The 13727-nt window shown below is 37.0% G+C and overlaps 1 protein-coding gene across 1 annotated transcript in view; it reads right to left on the reverse strand.

Moving 5' to 3' along the window:
- The window catches only part of LOC142984753 (uncharacterized), a 37272-nt gene extending 23819 nt beyond the window's left edge, over positions 1-13453 (reverse strand). Inside the window, exon 1 of the mRNA XM_076132517.1 lies at positions 12269-13453. Within this exon, the coding sequence (XP_075988632.1) occupies positions 12269-12350 (82 nt within the window). The 5' untranslated portion in view covers positions 12351-13453. The remainder of the gene's footprint in view (positions 1-12268) is intronic.
- Positions 13454-13727: the final 274 nt, after the last annotated feature.

A 13727-nucleotide genomic window follows, 5' to 3' on the forward strand; every position in this document is an offset into this window, starting at 1 on the left:
CAATTTTTTATTCGCTCTTATTACGTAAAAAAGTAATATAAACTGCGTAACGCAACTGTTACTGTGGGCTATCACGTATCTCAGTGTACAACTATTTGAAAGCCACTATGCTGTACACAGTTTTCTCTCTTAGATTATAGTGATTCACACGTTACGTCAAAGCAGCAATGTACTGAATAACGACCAACAATTTGAGGTACATTCGTTGTCAACTGAGATACGTGGTAAGCCGCTGAGCGGTAGTGTACATGACTACTGATCACAAGTTTTCGGTTTGAATCCGGTTAGGGAAAGTGCTATTCTAGATTCTAGAACTCTAGACTTCTCTATTTTCCTGTAGCAATCTCATCACGCGAACAACGTCGCGGGTAGAGGTTAGCTGACCATATTTGGAAGCAAAAACTGTAAAGAAACGTATACGATTTCCTAACTTTAATTGAACATTTATTATCACAAAAACATTTCCACGCCACAATCACGAAAGGTAATCAGTTATTGTCCATCCGTATTCATATACAAATCAATAAATTAATCATGTGTCGTGAGGACTTTTACAAACATACAAATAACAGACACGAAGCAACTAGGTATGAATAAATTCAACCCATGATTATCCCATTGCTGGGCAAGGGTCTTCCTCTGGAATGAGGGAAGGGGCGTTGAGTCCACCACACTGTCCAAATTTGGGTTTGAGACTTTACTATATATTCAAGAGCCGTTTCAATGAACATTTAGACTTACAAAACTTCATCACGATGTTTTCCTTCACCGTTGGAACCAGTGATAATTATTTCTAATACACACATAGCTTCGAAAATACATCAGTGATACGGATCTGAACTCTCGGCCACTTTACGTGGGAGACAAAAGCTTAGACCACACTATTTTTGAGTACCAAAAATGCACAGTCTTCAAATAAGAGGACAGAGTAACTTCTTCTTAAACTCACGACGTATCTCCGGAAGAGAGCTAGCAGGGATAATTTTAGTCATTAGAAACACCACATGATCAATGGACAACCCCATAGACGCAACTAGCCTTATTTCCATGAGATACACAGAAACTAAAAACACCACTTGCTACAAACCCTATAAACTTATTTTCTTTCATTCACAACAAATAAAAACACTCGAAAATACTGTCACAATATTGAAAAAACTAAACAGCCGTTTTCACACTACCAAACACGGTGTAACCACTAACTACTATTAATTAACACGTAACCAAAATAACACTACTGTTTTGAATAACAAAACTTTTGTATCTATCCGGGATTAAGTACTATGTCCAATAACTTAGTAGAGTGCCTTGTATGCAAGGTTTCGCTGACGAAGGTATACAAAAATCAGAATTTAGAACATCAGTCACACAGGCTTATTCAGCTGACGGTGGCCTGTTTGACACAGCTACTTAATTTTATAGATACACATATTAGGTCGGGGAAAAAGTCATTTCGCATAATAGTATGTATGAACTTGTAATAAAATCTCCGTCTTCAAGAATCACAAATGAGTGCACGGTCCATTAGGTTTCTTTCAGTGAGCTCGTGAGGTACCCAAATATCGAGATTTTTTGTTTAGAGAAAAGATTTTATTACAAGTTCATACATACTATAATGCGAAAAGACTTTTTCCCCGACCTAATAATTAAATAAATAATCTATATAAATCGCGCTTGCCAAAGTCTAACTAAGTTATTGGACTATATCTTCAGTAACACTATCCCTTACTAACGATAGTTTATTAAAACCGGTGAGAAACGACCGAGTGAGTGTGAGTGTTATGTTCAACTGCAAAGTCCGTGTTCCTCAGATAGTTACGATCCATTCATGCATCATATTTATGCAATTTTCTAACATTTTCGCTAAATATAAACGTTTCTATGTTAATATCGGTATTTGGTAAAGGAAATTGGTGATCTTTGGAAAAAGGCGTGATTTTATGTATATACTAGAAGCCGCCCGCGACGTCGTCCGAGTGGAAACCATTCTAGAGTAAATCCTGATCCTGATCGGGAACTCCGGGATTAAAAGTAGTGTATTTATGTGTTTTTCTGGGCGTTCAGGTACCTACATACCAAATTTCATGGTAATCGGATAAGTAGTATTTGCGTGACAGAGTAACAAACATCCATACATACTCACAAACATTCGCGTTTGTAATAGTACTAGGATAAATAATTATGACTGTCATATACTGTCTCTATGGTCGGTCGGTAGTATATCCGACTACTGAACATTAGGTCCAGGGTTCGATTCCCGGGTCGGCCAAAGTAAAATTGGGTTTAATTTATATTAAAATATTCTCAATAGTAGCTCGGAGTTTGGTAACGTGTCCAGTAGACAATAGTCTCGTTCTCTATGACATGGGGCTAACGTGAAACTTGAGTGTATTTCATACACCTCTGCTGAAACCTTCAGTTATAACAAGCGTGATATTATGTATGTAAGTGTAGAACGATCGGTTAAACAATAGTTTTCACAGCGCGTGACTGTAACCGGTGGTTAACGCATCAATTATGAGATATTTGCAAATCCTACTGCTAGAGGGAAAACATGCTTTTGTTGAAATGAGGTTCCGTATTACATTGTTATAGATCTATTAAAGAAAGAAAGAAAGAAAACATTTTTATTTTCGCACTACATGCTTATGCAACTTATAACAAAAAAATAAGAAACAAAATTAGGTGCTATGATATGATACAACAAGAAGTGTGTGTAGTGTATTAGACTTTAGTTCATTTTTAAAAGACAACTCTCGCACTAAGAATTGCTCGCGTCGCGGGGACTCTTACAAACATACAAACAACGGACACAAAGCACAACCAACCCAAAACAACTAAGTATTTGTAGATCGCTCAAATAATTGGCATCAAATCCTTGGTGTAGCCAAAAAGTTACATCTAAGTTTTTCTATCAAAAAATTCTTAAGGAATGTCTGGAGTAGGAAGTAAAGATTGTAGACCTCCGTGCCTCGGAGAGCACATAAAGCCGTCGGTGCTCCACCTTACTTCTCACCGGTCTTATCGGTTAATCGTTGTACGTTTAGACTGTGATATGATCAAGGTAAACCTACATTACACAGGTGGCTAGTTTGAATATTTGGCCGTTCTAGGCCTAAGACTTTGGTGCGACAATCTTTTTGAGAAATAAACATAAGTTCCTCGGGAGAAGACCTTTGCCCATCAGAGGGATAGTAAAACGGTTAAGAAAAATTTTAAATTTTTCATTAGAATATGTGAAAACTGTTGCTAAGAAATGTGTTTTACCTGTAATACAAACTAATCACAATTACAAACACGGAACTCTAATTAATGAGTAGAGACATACAGAATGTGTCAGTGAACTACTGAATGTATAAGTGAATGAGTGAAAGGTAGGGTGAATGAACATGTCGCATGCGTATATGAGCTGTGACGTCATGCGCTAATGGTGATGGAACATAAGAACATAAATCATTTAATATGAAAGCTGAAGTACTTCAGCTTAACACGAAGATTCTACCTTGGCACGTGCCTAATTTTTTTTAAATTAGCCCATCAAAACAGCCTAACCTCTCTTCCTTAACATGTTGAAGTCGGCTTCCAGTCTCACCAGATGCAACTGGATACCGGTATTTTACATGGAGCGACTGCCTATTGGACCTCCACAACCCAGATACCTGGATTATAACTTTATAAGCGGGATTCACAATTTAACGTGCCTTCCGAAACATCTAGGAAGTTGGAATGCATAATATGGTCACCCATCCACAGTACAATCTCGGCAAGCGTAACTTAACTTCAGAGATCGTTCCGCGGGGCTGCTGTTAACTGAGTAAAAAAAGGGTAAGGTTTTGAGTTAACCACGCTAACCAAGTGCGGGTTTAGAACTTTGCATTGATTCAAGCACTGTTCAAAAAAAATTCAGGCATGTGAGCCATGTAAGGTTTGATCACGATGTTTTCCTTTACCGTTACAAGTTGTCATTGGTATGTTGCCTTTCGAACCCTCGACTATGCGTGACAAATGAATGCCTAAACTACCTGGTTATCACTGCTTTTGCTTTATATACTAATCCCTCATAGTAGAAAAAAACATTATACCATTAACGTAATAATACAATTAACTTACAAATATTGTTATTAATAAACACAAATTGGCAAATTATCAATCAGTGCGGTCCTTGACACGAAATGAGTGTTATCAATAACGGGTGAACTATTTTGTCAGTATTATGACTACACACTTATAGTTTGTAATCCATACTAATATTATACCGCCCCTGGCCAAATTATTAGACGCACTGTAGTTTTTTGAATGATTAGTATTATATACTAGTTTTTATGTAGTATTTTTGTATTTTTACATAAATAAAATAGTTAGTTTATTAAAGAGATTTGTTTTATACTTCGTATTTGTATTTATTTTAAGATATGGCAATACTTTGTTAAACTTTAGAAAAACGAACGTAAGTAAGTCCAAACCTGTTCTAGTCGCGGTCGCGCGCGTTTTTGAGTTGCGGATATATTTTTGTGACTTTATGCGCTGTGTTATTTGTTTCGTAGTTTTATGCTATGCAGTTATTTGTTTATTTCGGTACACAGTTTAAATAATCGATAAAAGCATTTTCAACATGGGTGAAAAAGGCGATTTTTCACCACGTAAAAGAGCTGAAGTAAAGGCCTTCGTGGATGCTAACATATTCTCAAACCGAGAAATATCACGACGACTGAAGATTTCTGAAGCTAGTGTACGTCGCATAAAGAAGGAAATTGAGTCAGGGGAGGAATTAAGCCCCAAACGAAAGAAGAGATGCGGCAGAAATCCTATTTTAACTCGAAGGTCAGAACGATGTTTAAAGAAAATATGCCTGGAAAACCGATTTGCCACCACGAAACTAATAACATCGCAACTCTAAGAAGCTAATGTCAATACTTCTGAGCGCAGTGTTAGAAGGAAATTGAATGATTTAGGTTTTAAGGCCTGCCGCCCTGCCAGGAAACCCAAGTTAACAGCTGCAATGAAGGCAAAGCGACTGAAATGGGCCAAACAGTAGTGTGATAAAGATGTGGACTTCTGGAGATCGGTAAGATTTTATTATTTGATCAGAAGTGGTACTTTTTATAATTCTCTATGAAATTAAGCGAGAGTATATGCTACTCTTGATGTTTATGTTATTTTTTTTCTATTATTTTCAGGTCTGCTTTAGTGATGAAAGTAAATTTGAAATTTTACAAACCAAAACTCAATTTGTGCGGCGTCGTCATGGAGAAAAGTTTTATCCTGACTGTGTCCTACAGACTGTAAAGCATCCTACAAAAGTTATGATTTGGTTAGTCATCAGTGGCCAGGGTACTAGACGTCTGTACGTGGCAAATGGCATGATGAGACAAGATCAGAACAAAGAAGACTTACAAAATCGATTGATTCACAGCTCCAAGAGTGGTTTCCAAATGGAGAACCCTTCACTTTTATGTAAGACGGAGCTCTCTGTCACACAGCTCGGTCTGTCAAAGCATATTTAGCAGAACAAAACATCCCTCTGTTGGATTGGCCGGGCAATAGCCCCGATATGAATCCAATTGAAAACGTGTGGGAGCTCGTGAAAAGAGATGTGGCTAAAGATGTGATCATTAACAAAACCCAGGTCTTAGAAAAGATCATACATGTGTGGAATCATCATCCTCGCATGCAGGAGACGGTACAGTCATGCATTGATAGTATGCCACGCAGAATAAAAGCTCTCATAGCGGCTAAAGGTGGCCCAACAAAATATTAAAATTTAGTCACATTCATTTACTTTATTTTCAATGTCTAATGAATTCATTTTTTTTCTATAGTATGATGTTTTATTTGTGTTGAAAAGTGAGATAAATAGGTGAATAATAAAAAAAATTACACTATATCTAGCAAAAACCATAGATCTGTGTAATATGACCTGATAATTAACATTTAATATAAAATGTTATAGTGCGTCTAATAATTTGGCCAGGGACTGTAAATGCGAAAGTAACTCTGTCTGTCTGTCTATCTGTCTGTCTGTCTGTCTGTCTGCTACTCAATCACGCCTAAACTACTGAACCAATTTGCATGAAATTTGGTATGGAGATAGTTTGATACCCGAGAAAGGACATAGGCTACTTTTTATCCCGGGAAAATGACGCATTTCCCGGGAAAATTCAGGTTTCGCCACCGAAGTCGCGAATAATCAATATTATAATGACATTTAATTAACGAAATTCCGTTGTCATGGCAACAGTTTTAATGGCGGATATGCTTTAGCGCGAGTTATATGAGATATAAATAATTTTGAGAATATTTTTACCCGACGCTGAGATATTTTGATACCCGAGAAAGGACATAGGCTACTTTTTACCCCGGGAAATTGACGAATTTCCCGGGAAAATTCTGGTGGCGATCGAAGTCGCGAATAATCAATATTATAATGACATTAAATTAACAAAATTCCGTTGTCATGGCAACTGTTTTAATGGCGGATACGCCTTAGCGCGACTTCGTTATATTATGAGATATAAACAATTTTGAGAATATTTTTCGTGAAAAAAAATCATATTTTATATCATAACGCTACGACCAATAGGAGCAGAGTAGCAGTAAAAAGTGTTACAAAACGTGAAAAATTCTGAACCATTCTCTCTTATGTGACGCAAGCGAAGTTGCGCGGGTCAGCTAGTAGTATATAAGGAGGTAACAAATAATTTCGGCTAATTGAAAACTTTTTGTAAATATTATTGCTATACCTAATACTAGCTGAGTTATCTCTTAAATTTAACCCATTAATGTCTCACTGCTAGGCAAGTGTCTCCTCGAGGAATGAGGGAGGGATTAGGCTTCAAGTTCATCACGCTGGCCAAATGCGGGTTGGGGACTTTGCATAGGTACCTACAAAAACTGTTCTAAGGAACTCCCAGTCGAAGTTGCACCACGATGTTCTTCGCCGTTAGAGCAAGTGATAATTATTTGTAAGACACACATAACTTGGAAAAGTCATTGGAGTGTTTCCTCCGGTACGAACTCTTGACTTCTTGCGTGGGAGGCGCAAATCATACCACTATTTAAGACTCTTAGGAGATTTTTGAAAAAATTCTCCAGTCTTAAGCATGAACCCGAGTATTCAACTACGGACGAACGAAGTCGGGCTTATCCGCTAGTAAATAATATAATCAGTTTCCAAGTCTTGCAGATTACCCCCCTTTAACAATTTTCCTCTTTATAACAACAAACAGATAATATACAGTCATTAGTATTTCGGTGTAAGGTCGTCTCAAACTAGGCCACTAAACCAATAGGTTCAAACTGGTTCAAAAGTCAACTGTTATCTTAGAACAACCGTGACATTATTATTAAGATAATTCAGAAGATATCACCAAATTGATAAAGTCTTCATTAATAATTTGCTTTGGGGTTTACCAGCTTCTGATTCTTACTTCATCTGCATAGTCCAAGATTTATTTCGCGTAGAAAAATCCCGTGGTTAGGACACGCGTGCAGGAACAGGTAAGTAATGATCTTTCTAAATATAGGTATGTATGCTAAAAAAGCTATAGGTACAATGAGTTGCTATTTAGGAATTTTCAGAATGATTGTAGCTTAACCTGGCCTGAAAGTTGCTTAAACTAGTATTCTTTCGAACCTAGTACAGGCGTGGTCTTTTATATTATACTCTCTTTTCGACGTTCAACGGTCTACCAAAATCAACTGCTATTATCTTTAATCCAAATTATAAAAGTAATACAAATGCGTTACAGATACACACGTTACACATTTTTACTTATACACTAGCTGACCCGCGCAACTTCGCTTGCGTCACATAAGAGAGAATGGGTCAGGATTTTCCCCGTTTTTGTAACATTTTTTACTGGTACTCTGCTACTATTGGTCGTAGCGTGATGATAAATGGGCTATCTACCATTGAAATAATTTTTCAAATCGGACCAGTAGTTCCTGTGATAAGCGCGTTCAAACAAACAAACTCTTCAGCTTTATTATATTAAGTATAGATTACTTTCCCACCTATCTGTTTCAAAATTGCACCAAAATCTGCTTACCCCACTGATCGTTTACCGACCGGTAAACACAACCGTATCGTGACATGACAAAGCTTAATTATACAATTATCGAGGAAATAAATGGAAAATTACAGTTTATACCAGATGTATTTTCACGGATCAGTAGTCGCAACCCCTAAAGGTCTCCCCAATGGTTTATCGACAGAGAATCGGGAACCAAACACGTAAACGTACACCGGGCGATGAAACATGCCGTTTACCGTCGCGTCGGTCCATACGATAGATAGATAGACCGTCGGTCCAACTATACCTTACTATAGATGCCGCCAAAAAACATGTACAAATTCATTTCATTTAAGAGAATGTATTTCTATCAAAGATGTGCGAAGAATTTTCCTATAAACCTGTTTGCAGTTTCATTTAGTCGGTCCTGATTATCATGAGATAACGATCGTGAACCCAAAAAGAAAAGCTTGAATAACTTTGACATTGATGTCAAACCGTACGACAGACAAACAAGAACCGTAGCTCGGTTCTCTACCACTATCGACTTTTGGCAACCGGCTAACTATCGAGAAATTTTATATGAAAATCTGATCAGCGCCTCTAGCGGTTGTCGCAGGAACTATTTTTGGCAGTACATTTTAAATGTCAAACTTTCGATACTCGACAGTACCGACTGTAGAGAATCGCGCTACGGCATGCGTCGATTTTATTTCACCTTAAGCTTGTTACAGACCAACTTTGACACTAAATTGACCGGTACACAAACAGCGATTCGCTTAAAGATAATATAGGGGTTGTATAAATAAGGGTGTATAACAGTTAGCTTACAAATTAGCGTGATAGCGCCCCGTGTTAGTGTGGTCAGTGGAGCGTGTGATTTGTTCAATAAATACTGTTTGAATTAAGGGCTGAAGGGGTGGGAACAGGTGGGTAGTTCGGTGACTTATTGGTGAATTTGCATTTTAATCGTTTAGTGTAGTGAGTAGTACTTAATAGTATGTAGAGGTTCAACATGAGACGTTTTTAAACAATACATTTTATGAGATCTACAAATTGTTTTTTGTATATTCTATTTACATATCTAGAATCTAGGTATTATGGTTTATCTTTAGTATTGTGTATGCGAATCGTGCATACACTACGACTGCTCTGTGCTGTCTGACATATCTCGGCTTGGAATCGCGAGCCAGCCCAAAACGATATTCTTATTAAGTCTAGAAGTGCGTCGGAGAGCAGGTAAAGCCGTCAATCTTGCGTCTGACTTCACGTCTCTTCTTCTTATCAGTCACCCATCGCAAGGGTTAAGGTAAGTTGGCTGATATCAATAAAACTAACCTCTGTAGCCAAATATCAGCTAGCTAAGAGGACATTAGTTACTATAACAAACTCCTGCCGCTGTTCAATAAAATTAACCGTTGTAGCCAAGTATTTGCTAGTAAGCCATTACTATTTAATCTACAAATGACAATTATCTACAAACCTTCTGCACAGCTTTTTGGTTTAAATTAAACTGACGACTGACTAATGCCGACTAGGAGGATAAACAACGAAAATATCGACTATCTCACTATATCGATGACGTATTAACAAAAATATCTGCAATCACGAACAACGCAGCGTGTTATCATTAGTATTATATTACAATATATTGCGTACGACAGATATGGGTTTATTTGATTTAGTATAGTTCTGTTGGGATATTGTGGCGTAAATATACTAATGGTTTCTCCATACGATAAGACTCTTGGATATGCGACGTGGGAGAGTTTGGAAGCAAAATAAATGAATGTGATTTAGGTCAAATATTGACACTTGATTGCTATAATTATTACTTTTGGTAACGGTAAAGGAGATGAAACCTTTCATATTGTCTGAAAGTTCTTTGAAACAGTATTTTGAAGATATTTATGCAAAGTCGCCAGCCCGAACCGCGTGGTAGACGCAAAGCCTAGCTCCCGCATTTCGGAAGAAGACCAGTAGCAGTTGAACAGTAATAGGTGAAATTTATGATAGTCAGATTTACAGTTAAATAATAAAAGAATAACTTATGAAAAGGGCCGGTAAAAGATTCTTAGCTTCTCGTGAAAATGACCTAATTTAGCTACTGTACCAGTACAGGTTTACAGGTACAGACATTGCTGTATACATTTTAAATGTTCGAGACACCTATTCTCCGAAAAACAGGTATGCATTTTGGAATAAATATCTGTACGTCCACCAAACGTCAGTTTCACAGGTCATAAATAAGTGTAAAATTATTTTTCTGCTAGATAATTTACAAACCTACTGTCAAAATAGGATAAGCTATATTCTTAATATATAATAGGATACGGGAATTAACGCAAACACGCGTTTTACCTTAAAATGCCAACGTTTCCGCGCAGGTTGCACTCGCCGTGGTCGCAGACATTAAACATTTTAAAGTAAAATGCGTGTTCGCGTTTATTCTCCTATCCTATTACATATACCTATATAAAACATGCAACGCGAGAGTTTAAAAGTTATGTTCTTCTGATCCAGAGGTAACGAAACCAGGCTTTTGCTTATTAGTCCAATCATTGGTCAAACTAACGGCATAAACACCAAGTAATATAATAGTAATAGCTCGCTACCCATTTACACGGGACAGTGGGCAATTGTACCGAATTAACGAAACCGGTTCGATTCCATACATATACGAACCACCTACCTTAGTACGAAAGTGTTTCGCTCTATTACGTTAAGTATTCTGAAACACGAATAATACTGATAATAATATTAAGAAATTTTATTGTTTATACTGTTTTCTTCAATTCTGGTACACTATATTTAAACTTTTCGTGCATCTCGTTATTTATTAAAAGGTAACACAAACATGTATGTATATTGTATGTATTAGCCTAGCCGTTCTTCCAAACTATGTTGGAGTCGGCTTCCAGTCTCACCGGATGCAGCTGAACAATGTAACCTCGGTAAACGTAGCTTAACCCCAGAGATCGACCCGCGTGGCTGTTTTAAGTTAAATAAAATAGATAATAGCTAAGTAGATTGAAAGTAAGTATAGATTAAACCTCTCGTTTTGAACTCAGGACTTTTAAAATAAACAATTTTTCAGGCAATTTATTATAGGCAGACGCTCCATGTAAAATACTGGTATTCAACTGCATGCAGTGAGACTGGAAGCCGCCACCAACTTAGTTGGTAGACAGGCTGTTTGAGTTGAATTCTTTTAATTCTAAAGGTAGACCCGTGCTTAACAGTAATTCGATATTAAAAATATTTAGTCTGAAACCCGATACTATTTAACTTACTACTACCACGCGTAAAATTATAAACAGAAGAAGTTTACGTCTGCACCTGCGACGTCTGGCGCGTTTCAAACATTTACTGCAAACGAGAGGTGTTTTGTCAAACATACGCATCTGAAGGTTAAGTAATAGTTAATACCAACCAAATATAATGTTGTTAGTTACACAATTAATTCATTAAGCTTACATACATAATATCACGCCTGTTATACCAGAAGGTATAGGAAATAAACCCATGTTTCGCTGTTAACAATGTAGTCCCATGTAATAGGCGGGCCAGCCTAAAGCTATATACCGGACACGTTAAGAAACTCCAGACTAACATCAAGCAATATTCTAATACATACATAATAATCGCCTTTTCCCATAGGGGTAGGCAGAGTCCAAAGAACGCCACGAAGTACGAACCTTACAAATTTCCCTTGCTTCATTCACATGCACACATCTTGTCATACAGGACCGCCGGTTACGAGTACTACGCACCTGAACTTTTTCAAGACATCGCCGATGTGATATTCTTATATATTTTAGAAAAGGCCAATAGTACTTACTAACTCGAGACCTTATGATCAGCAGTCAGATACACCACCGACTGCGCCACAGAGGCAGTTAGTATTAATTAAGCGTGGCTGGTATTTTGTCTTCAGCACATAAAATCGTGATTCGTTCCCATGAAGAAGGCCAAAGAACGCAACTTGCTACTATCCCTGCAAACTTGTTTTGGTTCTTCTTATTACATAGTTTATACATACGTTAAGTGACCTTTTCCCCAAACGTTTACAGAAACCGAAGAATGCCACTTGCTACGGTCCCTACGTACCTTCCTTATGGTGTGACTCTATAACTTATGGCATTTTATAGTGTACCGGTATTTTGTAAATTTGTTTCTGTTCAGCGACTTTTGGAGCTGACTGCACTTTAACACAAATCTTTCTACTTAAAATATTAGTATAGATAGAGAATTACCTTGACCCCTGTTGGGCACTCTAGTAGCGGTCCTAGAGTTCGATTCCTGGCTGACGTCCTCCATGTGCCAAGTGTATTCCATTTTAATTTAATAACAACACATGTTTTTTTAATCATGTGGCGTCGAGGACAAACCCAATGTGACACATCGCGGGAAAACGTCAATTACCGAACGAAGATTGTTTTGTCACTTGTTTTTTTTTTTTAAATATCGTTCTAATTTGAAAGTTCACTTTTTGTTTTTCAGTTTTGTTTTTTTTAAATCCACTTTTTGTCCTTTTTATTTTATAACGTTCTATTTTCAAATGTCACTGTTTTGGTGTTTTTTCTGTTGTTTTTTTTAAAGTCCACTTTTGTTTTTTTAATTATTTTTATATTGAGTCTGCAGTATTTTTTTCGCCTTGCCTTCCTTGTGTTCACATGATTTAATTTTAATTAAATTAACGGATGTATAGTATTAATGCTTTTCCGCAATGAAATTGTAAGTCATCGTGTGCATGTATAGTTTTTATAGAATTCCGTTTTCACTTTTCAATCGCATTACACATGTTAATTTGTTTGATCGGCCAACCGTCACTTGAAGAAACATAGAGAAGAAACGAATAAATCAATAGATACTTGCACTATTTTTATAATACAATAGACAATTAAAAAAAAATCTTTTTGTTTGTCGAGTAGCAACGTCCGTCATTAGTTTAAACTTAGAAGGCACTGACAGTAAACGTCATTGTTACGTTTCAACCCTAAAGTGTGAAAGAGACAGCGAATGCGCAGAGTAGGGAGAGTGAAAGTGACAGGTATATTTGCGTTTTCCCCGTTTCCATGAAAAACATTGGTGGTTTGTGAGAAAATATTGACCAATCGTGAGCCTTTTCGTTTTGTAAGTAGGTAGGGGGGTGATTTTGATAATTTGAATATTAGGGGTGGACAATTATTTACCACTGTTGAACATGGAAAATATTTTTATTTTGATATTAATAGTTAATAACACGCAGGTGTATTTGCAAGGGTGCAGTATTTTTGTATAATCTTGATGTTTACGAAGAAGAATTTTCTAACCGACTGCACTAAAGGAGGAAACCATTATTAGAAATGTTTTCAATTGTTTCTGGCTGTTCAAATCGCTTTATTCCGTATTGTAGATTACTGTACTTTTTTTTAATTAAAATATTTCAAAGTAAAAGTCCGTTTATCTGTTCCTCCCTGTCCCTTTTTGGCCAAACCTCAAAACTCAGCTTCATGGAACTTTGCACGCAGATAGTTGAAGACCAAGAATCAAACCGAGGCTATCAAATTTTCGAAAATCAACCCCAAACAGCTGAAATGGAGAAACAGATTGGCGAACAAAACCAGGGTTCTATCTGCTAGTTAAGTACCTAAATTTTCGCCCTTCATTTAACTTATTCTCCGAAAAGACTTGTACATATTTAATCGATTTCTATAAGCAAGGCTGCGGGCA

The sequence above is a fragment of the Anticarsia gemmatalis genome, chromosome 28 (genome assembly GCF_050436995.1).
Source record: "Anticarsia gemmatalis isolate Benzon Research Colony breed Stoneville strain chromosome 28, ilAntGemm2 primary, whole genome shotgun sequence".
NCBI classification, from domain to species: Eukaryota; Metazoa; Arthropoda; class Insecta; order Lepidoptera; family Erebidae; genus Anticarsia; species Anticarsia gemmatalis.